At 26.4% G+C, this 18412-nt stretch overlaps 1 protein-coding gene across 7 annotated transcripts; it reads left to right on the top strand.

The window, feature by feature from the left end:
* Nucleotides 1–208: 208 nt before the first annotated feature.
* LOC135931549 (integrin-linked kinase-associated serine/threonine phosphatase 2C-like) lies at nucleotides 209–15498 on the top strand. 7 transcript variants are annotated; one of them, XM_065468752.1, is made up of 9 exons: nucleotides 209–321; nucleotides 365–483; nucleotides 535–653; nucleotides 698–791; nucleotides 835–925; nucleotides 3891–4012; nucleotides 5691–5813; nucleotides 15059–15140; nucleotides 15275–15498. In XM_065468752.1, the coding sequence occupies exons 2-9, from the start codon at nucleotides 440–442 to the stop codon at nucleotides 15401–15403; spliced, it is 804 nt and encodes a 267-aa protein (XP_065324824.1). In that variant the 5' UTR covers nucleotides 209–321; nucleotides 365–439; the 3' UTR covers nucleotides 15404–15498. The 7 variants fall into 7 exon arrangements, with proteins under 7 accessions (XP_065324824.1, XP_065324820.1, XP_065324826.1 ...); XM_065468748.1 differs by having other exon boundaries at nucleotides 215–321; nucleotides 365–488; XM_065468753.1 differs by having other exon boundaries at nucleotides 250–338; nucleotides 383–483.
* Nucleotides 15499–18412: the final 2914 nt, after the last annotated feature.

The raw sequence follows: 18412 nt of genomic DNA, 5'->3' as shown, positions 1-18412 counted from the left end.
TTGATACTAAATATAAATATAAAATACAAAAAATTCTGAATTTCACGCTCTTATCGCCTAGGCCACTGACGCTCTTATCGTCTAGGCCACTGATACTTTACCCTCTAGGCAACAGATGCTTTCCCATAATCATTATTTTTTTAAATATATTAATCAAATGTGAAAGTTTTTCAGATAAAATAAATAATTTACCAATTCGTTCAAAATTGCCTTTGGTTATAACTAACATTAAACACAATTTTCTTTGTATCTGTCTATTCTCATTTTACCTGTCAATTTTCAGTATAGTTGCTCCCATGCCTGGAGATAAAGATAGTTATGGTTTGATATTATATCTCGTAATTTCTTATAATTAAATGAGTAGATAATCTTGATATAAAAGCATTTGTTATTGAATTTAAAGGGGAAAGAGAGGAAATGCAAGATTTTTATATATTAAATGAAAGCTTTAATGAAAAAATATGGCCTACACAATCAGGATTGGTTGAGTTTAAAAAGTTAAAATTATACACCTATTTTCTTTCACATGTACAGCATTATTCATAAACCTAATATTCGTTTATATGGTATATTTGATGGACATGGAGGAATTAAAGCAGCTGATTATGTCTCTAAAAATTTTAATACAATATTAGCAGAAAAATTATCAAAAAGTATGGATAATATGCATTCATATAATATAATCCCAATATATTAGTGATGGCAGAAGATATTCATTTAAATATGAAGAAGATATTTATTGAGACTTTTAAAAAAATAGATGAAGATTTTTTAAAAGAAGCATTAAAAAAGTTAATTATATTTATATTATTTATAAATGCTTATATCATTTAGCAAACCTCCTTGGAATGATGGTTCTACTGGCACTATATTGATTTTCATTGGTGATGATACTTTGTATATTGCAAATATTGGTGATAGTATGGTTAGTTTTATAAGAAAGAATTTTTAAATCAACACTTCCAATTATAATTTTTATAATTTGTGAGAGAATTTATTTTATATTTATATAATAATTGCATTTATTATGTTTTTATCAATATTATTTTAATATATTTATATTTTTCAAAGTTTTCCTTAAGTTTAAAAACAGGGTTGCCAGATTCTTTCAAACAAAGAGTGGGAGAATTTAACCATAAAAATACAAAATATTCTAAAAATTAATATATAAGAATAAATAATTCATATTTATTTTAGAAGATTTTACATATTTATTAAATTATTAATTTTTGTTTTAATCAAGTTTTTTCCTAAGCATGAACAATATCCTTCAATTTCTTAAAGTTATGTTTTTAGGTTTATTTGAAACTTTGTTTCCTTATTAGAATAGTGCATTGGTAATGTTTTGGTATCTCCATTATTTGAGGCAATGTTAAAGGAAATTGATAATATAAAGTATTAACAATAAAGTGGCTTGATATTTTTTATTGATTCCTCATTTTTTAAATTGAATATATATATTTTTGCCTTGTTGAATGTTTTTCACATTCTGGACTCCTCCATGTCTGATATTAATATGTTATACGAAATTATATTTCAATTAATTTGTTTATCTTCTCTAACACATGAAGGAATTTTAGGTATTAGATTATGTTTAAAGTTATTTGAATTCCTTTCATGCATGTTAAATTCTGTAAACTACATTGAATGTCTGAAAATACCATTTTTTTGATATATTTGGGTTCGGTTCATCCGGTGGTAAATATTATTTTATTTTAATCATATTTATTTACAGATATAACTTACATTAAAGAAATTAAGCTTAAAATCAGCCATCACCCACCTTTAAAGTAATTAAATTATACTGTAGTTCTCGGGTATAGGCTTTTTCTTTGTCCCACTCCTTTTAAATTAAAGCCTATAGAGGTTTAAGCAACATTTTTCGAAATGTTGTGCCTACAAGTACGTGCGGCTTGCCCACAAACGTGTAAAGGGCTTCTCATCTTTTCCCCAAATTTTATTTAATCCAATTAGATGGAGATGAGAAATACCTAGCGTAGCTCTGTTGTACCTACAACGTTTAGAGGGTGTATGCGCTTTATGACGTATGACTATTTGATATACTTTTCTTTAACTCTATAATTTATATATAATTTAAATTAATGGAATAAAAATAGAATAGGAATATAACCTAAGGGAAAATCTCATTTAACAAATAAAAAATTATTTACTGTAAAAAATCTATTCTAAAAATAATATTAAAATATGCAGAATTTAAATTTATAACCATTTTATATAGATTGAATTTTAAATATAAAAACTTATTTCACATTCACATAATAGTCATTTTCAGATTTAGAGATTTATCATAATATTTGTTTTAAAATTATTAGCTATTAAATATTTTGTTTATTTTTTTCTAAAAATCAAAAGAAGAATAAAATAACCCTAAACAAAATGTCCTTTTAAATGCATGATTATAAAAAAAATTTGACTTTAAGTTGGTTAGAAATTAAAATTATTAAAAAAACTCGAGAAAACCTACATATAATTTTAAAGAAATTGGAGGAGAGCGTTAATTAATAGATGGCATATTTTTAGTGATGTTAAAAGTTACTTTTGAAACATAACTAGTTACAGTTAGTAGTTACATTTTTACAAAAGTAACTAGTTATTAGTTACAGTTATTTTCAAAAATAACTAGTTACTTACTTTATACATCCTTCATATGCGCATTATTTATTTATTGAATGCATTTATTTTATATAAAAAAAATTAGGATAAACAAAGTATAATCAGTTATTTAAAATAATATACAATTTATTTATATAAAAAAATATCGCAAAATTGAATATTTACATCGAATATAAAAATATATATTTGCATTGAAAAAAAAACATTTATTTTTCATAAAAATTAGAATCTAATAAATGTTTATTTGCTTTTAACAACAAATTAATTTCAAAGTTATTATCTAGGAGACGTGCTCGTTTATCTCCAAAAATGAGCTTACCTAGACTGAATAAGCACTCTACGGGAGCACTTGATGTTAGAACAACATTATATTTAATAAAAAGTAATTTTAACTTTGGAAAATTATTATATAAAGAAAAAGTGTTGTTATTAGATTTAATAAAGTTTTCTATAAATTCATTATCCAGAATATTTTGGTGCTTTAGGTCAAAAAATCCAACTACATCAAGTGATGTTGGTTTTGAGCATGATTCATTCGTCTGGGATTCACTTTGAGGTATTAAGGTATTTATTAAATTTAAAATTTCCTCCTTTTTTGCTTTATTCCTTTCTTGCCTAATTCAAGGCCAGTCAGTTTTAAATAAAGGGTGAAGAATTGCAGCAATGATGTTGTCATAATCATAAAGATTATTAAACCTATGACATGATATTATTAATTTATAAATAATTATTTGATTTTAGTTACCTTTTTTCAATACTAGCTAATATAGTATCCTTTAGAGGTTAATAATATTTTAATCCCTGCACATCTGCCATACATATAAGTATTTGTGTTATTGTTGGGAACAATCAGACATTTTCACAAAATTTTAAATTAATAAATTTAATTTAAAAAATAAATTTAATTTAAAATTAATTTATCACAACATATTAAAAATAAAATAATTATTTTAATATATCTTTAAAAGTAACTAGTTACTTTTGGCAGTTACATTTCAAAATTTTTAACTAGTTACAATTTTAAAAATATAACTAGTTACAGTTATTTTTTAGCCAAAATGTAACTAGTTACCTTAACATCACTACATATTTTGGCATGAACACAAGAAATTGAGAGTTTAGGCCAAAATTGAAAGATTTGGCAACCTTGCTTAAAACATTTAAATTATTAATATTTTATATTGTAATTAATTTATCTTAAATATAATTAATAGGGATAAAGATATATTATTTTTAAAAATAAATACATCTTTTAGGCAGTTCTTAGTAGATATAACCCCGTAAGCCAATCATATAAAGCTATAAATCTTACAGAAAATCATTCTCCCACTGTGTATGAAGAAAGAGTTAGGATACAAAAATATGGTGGAAATGTCATGTAATTTGTTATTTTAAATCAAAATTTTATTCATATTTATTTTAAATTTAATTATACAAATCAGTTTTAACTGCTTATTAATTTAATTTTTGGCCCTCGCAAGTCTCAAGTTTATTTTAAAATTTTCAACCTACCCCAATTTTATTTAAGAATTCTTAGATTTACCCCATTTTTTTATAATTTTTAGCCCAGACTATCCTTATTTTTAAAAAAATTTTATCCTGTCATGATAAGATTTTATCTTCCCTAGAGCAAAATTATTTTAAAAATTTAGCTAAATTTGCCTGATTCAGTCATGTTATAAATATAATATTTTTAAAAAATGAATGAAATAAATAATTTTTTGTAGGGTTAGCAAGTATTCAATTGATCGAAGGAGTATTTGACTTAATCAAAGGAGTATTTGGCTTGATCAAAGGAGTATTTAACTTGATCAAAGGAGTATTTGATTTGATCAAATATGGGCAAATACTCTAATGTTTAAGAGAATTCACTAACATTTTACTAACACTTCCTACTTCTTTATTTTTCATAAATTTTGTGATAATATTATATGAAATTTAAATTTAATATAAACTAATAAATATTAATTCCATTGAGTCAGAAGAATCTGCAACAGAGGGAGAGAAAGAACGAATTATTTAATGCTGATGGAATGAAAGTTTAAATATTAGGGTTGTGCCAATTCACAAATTTTTCACCGATCCGATATTTCCCGATATTACTAAAAACCGATACCAATCCGATATTTATAATGATTTTTATTTACCATCTATCTTTGTATCAATATATTAAAATTTTCTACTTTAAAAATACCAAATAACTTTCACGAATGTTTAAGTGTTTTTTTTCATAAGTTAATATTCTCATTTAAAATATTGCAATGTTTATGGGTTGAATGTAGTGTTGTTAAACAGTTCCATTTGGTCGATTTAATGAAAAGGACCAAATCAAAATTTTTACCAAAATATTATTGCCTATGCCATGAAATTTCGATAATATAAGTCCAGACCTTTCTGATATCTAGGGAAATATCAATAAGCATGGGAAATTTACTCTTGGCTAAAATTCTGAGTAATCGTTTTTGAAACTGGCTAAATCGAATTGTTTGGCAACCTAACTGAATGTGACTCGTTGAATGTTTTAAAATAATTTTCTTTTTGCAGATAATATGACAAAATTTGTGCAAAATTTTAAACTATTTTTTTAAACATTACAACAAATAAATTGTATATTAGTTCCTTTCATTCATTTATTATTATGAAATTATTTATAAAATAACAAACAATAAAAAATATAGGATCAGATCGTTTTAAAAAAAGATCAGCCCAATCTGATATTTTTTTAAAACGCTAAATATTGGTGCCGATCCGATATTCCGATATTAAATATTGGCACAGCCCTATTATATATATTTAGGCATATGAACGCATATAATATATTTACTATTATTTACACCACCAATGTTAATACTAAACCTATTTTTATAAAAATTTTGACAAATTTTACTAAAGAAAAACTGGTATTAATCATTATTATCATTATCTATTGAACCTGAACCATTAAAATTTTGTTCAGAACCTAGAAAATGATCTAATTAACCACCAGTTTGAAACATTTATCATACATTTAAATATATCATAAAAATAGCTATATATACAATTTAATTAATATATAGAGATGGAAGATTAAATGGAATTCTTGAGGTATCTAGGTCATTCGGTGATGGTAAACTTAAAAAATTTGGCTTAATTGCATTACCTAGCGTTAAAAGATGCAAAATTCAATTCAATCAAGATAAGTAATATGAGTAGATCATTCATAAAAACAAAATATTTTAAGTGTTACATGTCATTTTGGCGCATGTTATTTTCAAAGAAATGCAATAATTAAGCCCGGTCAATTGCATGCGTGCTAATTCGATGCAGTGACAATTCACCCGAATATTCGGGCAGAAATAAGTCAACGCATGTCAATTTGGCACGGTAAATTGGGGTTAATATAATTCGGCGTAGCATTTGACCTTCTTTACTGCTGCGTAATTGCAAAATTTTTGTTTATTTATTAAAAATCAGGAGCATGTTGGCAATTTGAATAAACCATTCCAATAAATTTAACTGAAGAATGTATCTATGCATTATACAATTATTAAACATATGTAGGGTTTGCAATGCATAATGCTTAATTTAGAATTCTATGGTTAAAATTCAAATTTCTAAGTGAGCTAAAAGTTTTATTGAACTGATATCACATCTATATACAAATATACAATTTAAATAATTATTGTTAGATTTTAAATAAGCATTCCCAAAATTTTTATCATTTAAGGCACCCTGGTTTGTCTGTAAAAATATTTTTATACACACTAAACCCTTTCTACCGGGGCACCAGATAGGTTGCTATATTTAATCAATAACAACATTGGTTCTATCATTAAAAATATTAAAATGCCGACTCATTTTTGTTATGTTTCGAGATCTTTTTTTATCACTTTTTTTGAGTTGTGTTTTCGAGATATTTTTTTATATATCATTTGGTTGATAAAACAAATTTTTTACAAGTTTCTTTTACATTTTCTTCCCGCCACAATTATCTTATAAACAGTACACCCAGTAGCCTTTAGGAACTGGTCAAAACCAGTTTAATAATTGCGAGAACAAAAGTGTCTTTTCAACCAAAAATTTGTATATGTATACACTAGGTCCGTGAAGTTGGCCCCACACTTTTTGATAGTTGGGCTGATTTGTACCGTTTTCAGTTCGATTTGTACAGTTTTCAGTTCGATTTGTACCATCACCGTTTTTGGGAAATTCTAAGAACAAAATGGGGGGCCAACTTCACGACAGCCCCCCAACTTTTGAACTTATAAATAAAAAGTGCATAGGTCGATAGAAGATGATTTGTGATTTGTACCGTTTTTAGTTCGATTTGTACCATCACCGTTTTCCAACTATTGACCGTTAAAAATATGGCGCCAAAAATAACACTCAAAATTATTCTTTTTTAAATTTCTTAACGTACAACGATAGAGAATTTTTTTTCTCTTCCTAATGATGCCTCAAATTAAGCTTCATCTTCATTATTTATTTCGGAAATCATATATCATAGCGTGAAGTTAGCCCTCCCCCCCCCCCCCGATATTCAAAATTTGAGATTTTTCAAATTTTTTAAACGTGATTGATTTGTACCATTACCGTTTTCCAGCTATTGGCCGTTAAAAATATGACGCCAAAAATAAAAAACACTCAAAATTTATTTTAAAAAAAAAATTTTTTTAACGTACAATAATAGAGAATTTTTTTCTCTTCCTAATGATGCCTCAAATTAAGCTTTATCTTCATTATTTATTTCGCAAATCAAATTTTAAACCTTATATTATAGTGTGAAGTTAGCCCCCCCCCCCGATATTCTAAATTTGAGATTTTTCAAATTTTTAAAACGGGATTGATTTGTACCGTTTAAACTCCATTTGTACCATTCCCGTTTTCCAGCTATTGACCGTTAAAAATATGGCGCCAAAAATAAAAAACACTCAAAAAATTTTTTTTAACTTACAACGATAGAGAATTTTTTTCTCTTCCTAATGATGCCTCAAATTAAGCTTTGTCTTCATTATTTATTTCGGAAATCATAATTTGAAAAATCTCAAATTTTGAATATCGAGGGGGGGGCTAACTTCACGCTATAATATAAAGTTTAAAATTTGATTTCCGAAATAAATAATGAAGATAAAGCTTAATTTGAGGCATCACCAGGAAGATAAAAAAATTATCTATCGTTGTACGTTAAGAAATTTTCAAAAAAAATTAATTTTGAGTGTTTTTTATTTTTGGCGCCATATTTTTAACGGTCAATAGCTGGAAAACGGTGATGGTACAAATCGAACTGAAAACGGTACAAATCATCCTCTATCGACCTATCCACTTTTTATTTTTAAGTTCAAAAGTTGGGGGGCTGTCGTGAAGTTGGCCCCCCATTTTGTTCTTTGAATATCTCAAAAATGGTGATGGTACAAATCGAACTGAAAACGGTACAAATCAGTCCAACTGATAAACTATTAAAAATCCAAAATTGGGGGCCAACTTCAAGGACCTGTATACACGAGGATAATACGTGACCTTTATCTTGCTTTTATTTTACCGAAAATGTCTTCAATTTTTATTAACTTTGATCGCATTTGTGTATTATGATTACGAAATGTTTATATGAATTTTAATAAAGACAAATTTATTTCATAAAAAGTGATTTGAATAATTAAACAATTATGCTTAACCCCCAAATTAATTCTCCATCCAATTATTCTTTTATATCAATATTTTTTTAAATCATACCATTTTTCGGGCCGGGTCTTGATCTTTGTTTATTTTTAAAAAGTATTTGTTTATTTATGTAAGCCATTTAAACAATATTCGGTGTTGTTTGGTTTGTAGAAAATTTCTTAAGAATTGTTATAGGCATGGTGTAATATTCTTTTTGATACTAAAGAATATTTTCATAAATAAGTAAAAAATTTGCAATCACATTGCCCTATAGTTTGCTGAATTTATTTATAATATCAGCTGCAGAAGTACCATTTGCGCGGTCAGGCCCGGATTTGAAAAAAATCCCCCCCCCCCCCGGATTTCTTTAAAAAAATTTTTATTTTCGGTCAGGGTGTGTACATTTTTTTTCTACGGCCTTAGTTTTTGCAAAAAAAAATAAAATATACCTGTTCGGCATTTTACGGATAGTTTTTTAGCGAATATAAAATCCATATATAATATCTTAAAAATCGTATCTCCCCTTTTGTCGTAAAAATTTCTATTTGCAGTATTTGTCCAGGGAGTAAGTTTTAATCACCATACTTTCAATTCCACTGGTCAATGGAAATTCCCTTATTTTCTGTTCCTCTTGTAATTTAATATATCATCATATATAAGTATTAGTCATTTTGCGCTCTCTCCCTGGCAGCATACGTAATTGCCTTAATTTTGGACAGAGAAAATTGAGATAAAATGATACTTATTTAAAATAAATTGTTCCCTTAAAAAGTGTATTATATTTTAATATTGAGTGTATCTTAGGTTTAGGGCCGGGTCTGAGGTCTCTGATATGAATAGATATTGTCTCATTTAAATTCGCTTATAATTACCCTTTTGCTAAGTTTTTCTTGTTCAATATTTGCACGCTGAATTATGCATTGTATGCTCAGTTTTGGCAAATTTTTCGCTTTAAATTAATGTGACGAATCAATAGTTTTGACATGCCGAATATTTACAGCTCAGTTTATCCTGGCGTCCAAGAGGCACATTGTTTTGCTCATTTTAAGTGTTATTTTCTTTATTGCGTCGAATTGTCGCTGCGAATCTATGCAGGAAACTGCGTCGAATTGACACGCCAAAATAACTGCCCCGAACTGACATGATATTATTCTAAGACTAAATTTCTTAGGGAATGTCAACTATCTAGACTAGACCGTACCAAGTTAAAAATGGTCTTTCGGTTCTTCTTAGCAATCAGTCTCGTTCGTTAATTTTTTTGATGTTAAATTTCTAAATTTAAGATTTCTAGTAAATTTTTTTTAATAATATGTGTTTTGCAATATTTATATTAATTTAAATAGGATGCATTATAATAATAAATGTGTTTATTTTAATTATTTATTTTTTATCGCAATGAAATTGAAATGGCTATAATATTAATTATTACCACTTCTTCTAATCTTGATTCTTGTCCCCTTATGTGCTCTGCTATTTAAAATGCTTATGAATGAGATATACTATATTAGCCAAAATGTGAGTTCCAATTTTATAATGTGGCCACTTAATAATGATTGGACTGGAAAAATAAGACAAATGTGCACTTTAGAAAGTAGTAATACAAGAATGGTAACTTTTTATAACCAAAAACAAAAAAAATTTAGAAATATGCATTTTTTTAAAAAAAAGCATCAAAAAATAATGAAAAATGCCATCTTCCTGTCATTTTTATTATAATTAGAGTTATTTCTCTAATTTTTTATTAAAAAGAACTCCAAAGCAGTTTTTAAAAAAAACTAAAGTCGAGACAAATGAGTCACAGCGTGGGTGTAAATAAATTTTAAATTATTAGACGTGACGGGCCTTGCCAAAATTTTTGCCAGGCGTGATTGGGCATGAACCTAAATTTTCGTGAATCACGGAAGTTTTAATTTTTTTAAATTGTTTTTTTTATCAATATAAGTTTGCAATTTTATAATTATAATATATATTTTCTAATTTTGAAAAAGGAATAATTTTTGAAAACAAACAAATTTAGCATTTTATAAACATCATATTTTTCCGTATTATAAAATTTCAATGAATTAAGAAAAAAAAATTTCTCAACTCTCGATCAGCAATGGAAATTTGGGAATAAATAATTTTAATTTAAATATGTTTTATTTTCATTTATCTTTATTATATATATATACACTAATCATTTGCACTCAAATTATTATAATCAATCAAAATTTATAAGATTACACATGTTAATAACTTATATTTTCTCATATTTACCTACAAATCTAAAATAGTCAATTATAATTATTTAATGTTTTCATTTACATTAGTGTTAAACGGCTCGTTTTGAGCCGATTTTTAAAAAGGGCTAACTCAATATTTCAACCAGAAAATATTACGCAAGCCTGAAGGTTTTGCTCATAGATAGAACAAAGGACTAGACATATATTATCGAAATCTCGAGACGTACTATTTTCCTGGCTAAAATATTGAGTTAGCCGTTTAAAAAAATCGGCTCAAAACGAGTCGTTTAACAACACTACTTTACATTTATAGATTAACAAGTTTTTTAAAAAATATGTTCATTTAAATATTAATTTGTCTTTTCTCTATATCAGTTCATAAGATATTATTTATCTCAATTGTTTCAGTACATATTAAAGAGTTTGACCTTAATACAAAATTTTTTGAATGATTTACCACATAATGATCATAATACAGGGTTTCCCATTCAAAAAAGGAAAAGTTTCAATCATAAAAGGAAAAGGTCCGATCAAAAAAGGAAAAGGTTCAATCAAAAAAGGAAAAGGTTCAATCAAAAAAGGAAAAGTGTCAATCAAAAAAGGAAAATTCCCAAAAGAAAGGAAAAAGTCCGATCAAAGAAGGAAAAGGTCCAATCAAAAAAGGAAAATTGTCAATCGAAAAAGGAAAATTTATTTTTGTCATTCCTTCTTATTTTATTTCTAACTTTTTGCGATTTCTTTACTTTATTTGTATCTTTTCTCAATTTATTTTTCTTACTATATTTTTTCTCAATTTTTTTTCTTCTCATTTTTGATAATTCTTTTGTATTTTTAAAAATAATTTATAAATTTAGGTCCATTTTTTTAACAATTCTTTACGTTTTTTTTTCATCATACATATGTCATAATTTTTAAAGGGATCATAACTATCCGGGATTTAAAGGGATCCCTTTAAAATTACAATTTTTTAAAGGATTAAGAACTATACTGCATTATCATGCTTGAACCATGATATAGAAGAATCTTATTTTAAAAAGCGTTTTCCGCGCGTTTCGTTTCGTTTTTTAATTCTATTGTTATTCATTAATTTTCAATGATGTTTTTTTTGGCCTTATGAAATAAAATATGTCTAATATAGGGTATCAATCGATAGCTAATCAAAAGATCTATTCAACTGAAAGTCAATCTCTCCCCCATAAATGGCTGGTCTAGGATTTGGGGGGTCAGAAATATTTTTATCACCACAAAATATCGATATGGGTATCAAATAAAAGCTAAATTTAATATGGTTTGACTGAAAGTCTTCATTCTTGGTCTGGATGGATATGACTTCGTCTGGGGGGTGGATGGGGAGGGGGTGTAAAAAATAATGGTTATCAAATAAAAGCTAATAAATATATTTTTTCATTGTAATAATAATAATCACTCATAGATGGCGGGTCTAGGCTTGGGGAGTCAGGAATATTTTTATCACCACAAAATATCGATATGGGTATCAATAAAATCTAATTTAAATATCTCTAAATAGAAATTATTCATTTTTTGTCTTGATGGGTATGATTGTCAGGTCCTCAACATACAGGGTTTCCCATTCAAAAAAGGAAAATCGTAATTTTTTTAAAAAAATTATAAATTTTTCGATTTTTCTTAAATTTTTATTTATTTTTGTCATTCCTTCTTATTTATTTCTAACTTTTTGCGATTTCTTTACTTTATTTGTATCTTTTCTCAATTTTTTTTTTACTATATCTTTTCTCAATTTTTTTTTCTTCTCATTTTTGATAATTCTTTAAAGTATATTTAATTTTCACTAAATTTTTTGGCAGACAACTTTTTTATTATAATTTTTTACATATCAAATTATTTGATTACAATTACGATATATATTTAATATAGCAAGAAACAAAAATTTATATTAATCATTAATAATTTCTCTTCTTCTACATTTTGGAATATATCTCCATATTTTTAAAATAATTTTTGGCATTTTCCTCAGATATTCCTCTTTCTCCATGTTCTATGAAACGAATTAATTCTTCCTCGTTAATAGGATTTTTATTTCTGACAAAATCCTTCCATTGAAAAAACACATTCTCAAGGATTAAGATACGGACTGTAGGGTGGTAAATATTTCAATGTATGCCCTTTTCTTCCCCCCAGACCAAGTCATACCCATCCAGATCAAGAATGAAGACTTTCAGTCAAACGATATTAAAATTAGCTTTTATTTGATACCCATATCAAAAATTTTATTTTTTATCCCCCACCCTCAGACCAAGTCATATCTATCCAGACCAAGAATGAAGACTTTCAGTCAAACCATATTAAAATTAGCTTTTATTTGATACCCATATCGATATTTTGTGTTGATAAAAATATTTTTCACCTCCCAAGACCTAGACCAGCCCATTATGGGGGAGAGATTGACTTCCAGTTGAATAGCTTTTGATTAGCTATCGATTGATACCCTCTATTAGACATATCTTATTTCATAAGACCAAAAAAAACAACATAAAAAATTAATGAATAACAATAAAATAAAAAAACGAAACGCGCGGAAAACGCTTTTTAAAATAAGATTCTTCTATATCATGGTTCAAACGTGATAATGCCGTATAGTTCTTTATCCTTTAAAAAATTGTAATTTTAAAGAGATCCCTTTAAATTCCGTGAAGATTCCTGATAGTTATGATCCCTTTAAAAATTACGACAATATGTATGATGAAAAAAAACGTAAAGAATTGTTTAAAAAATGGACTTAAATTTATAAATTATTTTTAAAAATACAAAAGAATTTCTAAAATGAGAAGAAAAAGAAAAAATATAGTAAGAAAAATAAATTGAGAAAAGATACAAATAAAGTAAAGAAATCGCAAAAAGTTAGAAATAAAATAAAAGGGAATGACAAAAATAAATAAAAATTTTAAAAAATTACGATTTTCCTTTTTTGAATGGAAATTTTTCTTTTTTGATTGACACTATTGAACCTTTTCTTTTTTTTGTTTGACACTTTTTCTTTTTTGATCGAACTTTTTCCTTTCTTTTGGGGAAATTTACTTTTTTGTTTGGACCTTTTCCTTTTTTGATCGGACCTTTTCCTTTTATGATTGAAACTTTTCCTTTTTTATTGGGACTTTTTCTTTTTTGAATATAAAACCCTGTAAATATACTTAGTACAATGATTGTAGAGTCTTATGCACACACTTAAATTTTTATCAATACTCAAAGAATGCTCAATAATCTGAGCTCAGATTCTCGTCCCACAATAAATGAGTTTATATATTGAAACAAAAATTAGTAAAATTTCGTTAACCTTCTGTAAGTGGTACAATAATAATCAAAACCCTAAAAAACAGGACAAAAATTCTCAATAAAGAATATATTATGCAGCCACTACATAGGTAGGCTTAATTTTAGGTCTGAATGTCAAAAGTCTTAAGTTTTTATTAGACGATATAAAACAACCTTAAAAATATTTGATATAAAATTAGATGATATGCATAAGTCATTGCTATCTATCATTTACAAATTTTCTAATTCACCTATACACATTAACCATATATTCTAAATAAAACATTTAGAAAATTTCTAGATGATTCCGATAAAGCATCAACATCTGAAGATGAAAGTAGATTCGTCGCTCATAACAATGATAATATTTTACAGCTTTGGAAGCAAGAAAATTCATTTCCTTTTTTTTGAAAAAATAAAAAATTTTCAGTCCCAAATTAGGCATCTAATGAAAGGTTATTTTTATAGCCAATCTCTTATTAGAGGAAAGGCGAACACAAATGGAAAATATAACATGGACTTTCTTCTATTTTTAAATTAAAATTTTGATTTATAAATTGTAATTATTTCATGTTATTAATATGGAATTAGAGAATTAAAAATTGATAAAATAAATTCAAAAGGCTATAAGGTTTTGAGAAATTTAAAAACACCGTGAATTCGGGCGTGACAGCATGATCAAAATATTGTATTTCGTGAGCTGGCGCGTTGGGTCAAAATTTTTTTAAAAGTAAGCGTGAGAGGGCATGAATTTTTTTATTGCCACCTGAGCGGGTGGGTCTTGAATGAAAAATTAAGCCCGCGCCCACTTAATCAGAACATCATAAAAATGGAAAAAACATTGTAAAAATATATTTACAAAATAATAATTACATCTCTTAAAAATCACTTCTACAATAACTAAATATCACTCCGATAATGATTTCACAATCCTACAACGGTCTTTGAAGCTTTTTGCACAAGTTAACCCCAGTTAATTGTATTGAAATTTTTAGTAAATTTGCTAACCCTATTTATCTACAGAAGTTGCATTATTTCTGGTTAAATATATATTTGTTTAATCCACCTTTTAATCTTATTTGATTCAAATTTCATATTTCCTTACTATTAATTACCATAACAGTTGTTATAAGTTAAGGTTTTAATTTGATAGGGTAATAAAATGAAGGCGACGTATCCATGTCTCAGAGTCATGGGCACCTAACTTATTTCAGTTATCCTTAAAAATATTTGGAGTCTGATATTATTTTAGGTTTATATTTTTCTTTGTAAAGATTCATTATCGTAGCATGTGACGGATTATGGAAAGCATTTTCTCCTGAAGAAGCTATAGAAATTGTTCATCATATTATCAAAGTATGTTAAAAATTTCAAATTATTAATTATCTTAAAAATTCTTGGCTTGAAAATATTTAATTTTGATTAGGAAAATGCAATACCTATTTGTTTGATTTATATTCTATAATATATTTTATATGATTTCAACCTAGGAAAAGCTGAAATTGGGAATGCCATTAAACAAAGCATATGAACTTGCATGTCTAAGTCTATCTCAAAAAGCAGCTAAAAGTTTGTGTGGCGATAATATAACTCTCATGATAATAAAAATTCAACAATGATGATTAAATTTTAAAGGATGTATATGCATACCATGATGTTTATTAATATTGCCTACATAGCATATTTTAATATAAAATAAATTGTTGAAATTGAATAAATTTAAAAACTGATACATAAGTTGAAAATGTAAATTTTTAATATATCTTCATACATTAATTTTTTTATAATAAAAAATATGCCATCTTAAACGTTGAATTTTAAAAGGTACTCTAATTAAAAAAAACTAGGAAAAGTAATGTTCTTTCTTTATTATAATATTTAATACATTTGATATATTCATTTAAATAAATAAAGAATTTCATGGAAAACAAAATTTAAATCAATCTAAATACCACGAATTGGTTTCGATCAGTGTTGTTAAACGTTACTTTTGGAAGTAACGTGCTTGCTTCCTCTATCAAAAAAATAGTCACTACCGCTATTTTTTTAAAGTAGCGAATTATTTAAATTACTATTTTTTTATATGATCGTCTGCTTAGGATTATAGTTCCACATTTTTCAACATTACCGGACAAGAAAGCATTTTAGCTCATATTTTTAATAGGGAAAGACATATATTAAGTTTCTCATAGATTTAACTATTCTTAGAGAACTAACTTTTATACTTTTTAAATACCAAAATTAATAAACTTTTCTCTATCCTAAAAATAATACCATGGACATGAAAATAAAATATCATCGGCAATATCACTATGAACAATTTAATAGTTATAATAACACATGATTTGTTCTATATTCTGATAAAACCAATATAGAACATTATATTAATATTATTAAAAACTTATTTTCAATGTCATTTGATTTATATAATAAGTCTCATCCATCTTAAAATAATACCATGGACATGAAAATAAAATATCATCGGCATAAAAATAATATCACTATGAACAATTTAATAGTTATAATAACACATAATTTGTTCTATATTCTGATAAAACCAATATAGAACATTATATTAATATTATTAAAAAACTTATTTTCAATGTCATTTGATTTATATAATAAGTCTCATCCATCTTTATTTTAGACATTTTAGATCAATATCTAGATTTTTTTATATTAAAATCTTGATTTTTTTTAAAAAAAAATTAAAAACTACATTAAAAGCATAAAATTTTAAAAAAATCAAAATTATAAGATTTCATTTAATATGTTAATAGTCTGCTATATGTTTTGAAGTAACGAGGCTTCAGATACAAGTACACTGCTCGTAGTATCATTCGAACATTCGTTGAAGGATCCTCTAAGCAGGGATCCGAACCGAACCGCTAAAAACCGGTATTTTTATCGAACTTAAACCTCTAAAAAATTTCTAGCCGAACCTGAACCGAACCGCTAAAATGCCTCTGAACCGGTTCGAGTTCATAATTTTATGCTTATAAAATAATGTGTAAGTTATTACTAGTAGATATTGCAAAAATTTTAATTATATTCAAATTGTTTTAAAAATTATTATCAATCATTGATTGATAAACGTCAGTCATAATTTTTAAACTTTAGCATATTGCCTGTTTTACAATATTTTTTATTTTAAGTTTATACGTAATATTAAGCGCACTAGCCCTAAACGTCGTACATATAGCAAAAGTTATATATACAACAGAGCAACGCTTGGTTCTCTTATGAAAAAACCCATCAAATTGGGATAAAAAATGGGAAAATAATTAAGAGGACCATCCACGATTTTTGGGCAGGCCGCAGTTACCTGTGCGCGTGAGTGGCAAAGCCACTCACTTAAACGCCCATGGGAAGTAAAAGGGACAGATAAAAGCCCATGCCCGATTAAGTAAGTTTTGATTATGGAAGGGTCATATTGGCAATTTTACAATTTAAGTCTTAGGAGTAACTATAATGTTCATATAATCTGTAAATAAATATGATTAAAATAAAATAATATTTACCGTTCTCACTTCAAATTTTCCACCGGAAGTAAAATTATAATGCCTAGAAAAAAATTAAATCTAATATATAAATTATTTACATATAGTATTATAAATGACACATATTCTGATATCATACTGGCAATGCCAGCTATCCAAGTTGGTGTGGATGGATGTTTTTCAACAATTAAATTTATATTATTACCTTATAGATGTAATTTGAGTGAGACCAATTTTGAAAATATATTAATTGTGCAGCTTAATAAAAAAAATGTAATTGTTCATATTAAAATTAAACATTGATATATTTATTTGTTATATTTATAAATTAAATATTATTTTATAATGTGCAATCAATAAAAATGAAGGTTTTTATTTTAATTATGAAATAAAAAAAAAAATTCCTTATACATAATCCTAATGTAGAATACAAAAGTGTTCAAACCGGTTTTTAGAGGTTCGAACCGAACCGATATTTTTATTTTTTGCGAACCAAACCTGAACCTTGAACCTTTATTCTTATCTGAACCGAACCGATATTCGTTTCGGTTTGGATCCCTGTCTCTAAGTCTAACCCTTGAGATCTGGTAAAATGATTAACTCGATATTAATTTTATTAAACCATAAAAAGAATCTAAAATAAACTTTTAAAAAACATAATTACAATTAAATATTTTATGAAACCACATAAATTTTAAACGCAATTAATAAATTATAGAAATTTATAAGCTAAAATATTAGATGGAGATAAACAAAAAAATTAGTCCCTTTTTTAGGAAAAATAAAAAACAGCAATTATATTAAAATAAAATTAGCGCAAAGTGAAAAAAGGAACATATTTGCGAAAAGGAGTTGTGTTAGTTTTATCTTACATAACTGGAGATAAAACCAACCCCTCCCCCAGTACTTTTAGGAACTCTAATTATACCTTCGGATCCAACTATCTCATTTATAATTAATGAACACCTGCTAAAGAATCCAAAAGTATAAACCCCATGATTAAAAGAAAACACAATAACCATTTGTTTTACTTTTAAAATGTAATAAAATTAAACAAAAGGGGGATAAAAAAAACTAACTTAAAATAAAAGAAACCATATTTAACAGTTTTCAATAAAACATAGAAAA

This window comes from Gordionus sp. m RMFG-2023, chromosome 1 (genome assembly GCF_954871325.1).
Source record: "Gordionus sp. m RMFG-2023 chromosome 1, tfGorSpeb1-WG-v2, whole genome shotgun sequence".
Taxonomy (NCBI): Eukaryota; Metazoa; Nematomorpha; class Gordioida; order Chordodea; family Parachordodidae; genus Gordionus; species Gordionus sp. m RMFG-2023.
The sequence above is the reverse complement of the archived record's forward strand: the minus strand, read 5'-3'. Positions and strand labels throughout refer to the sequence as shown.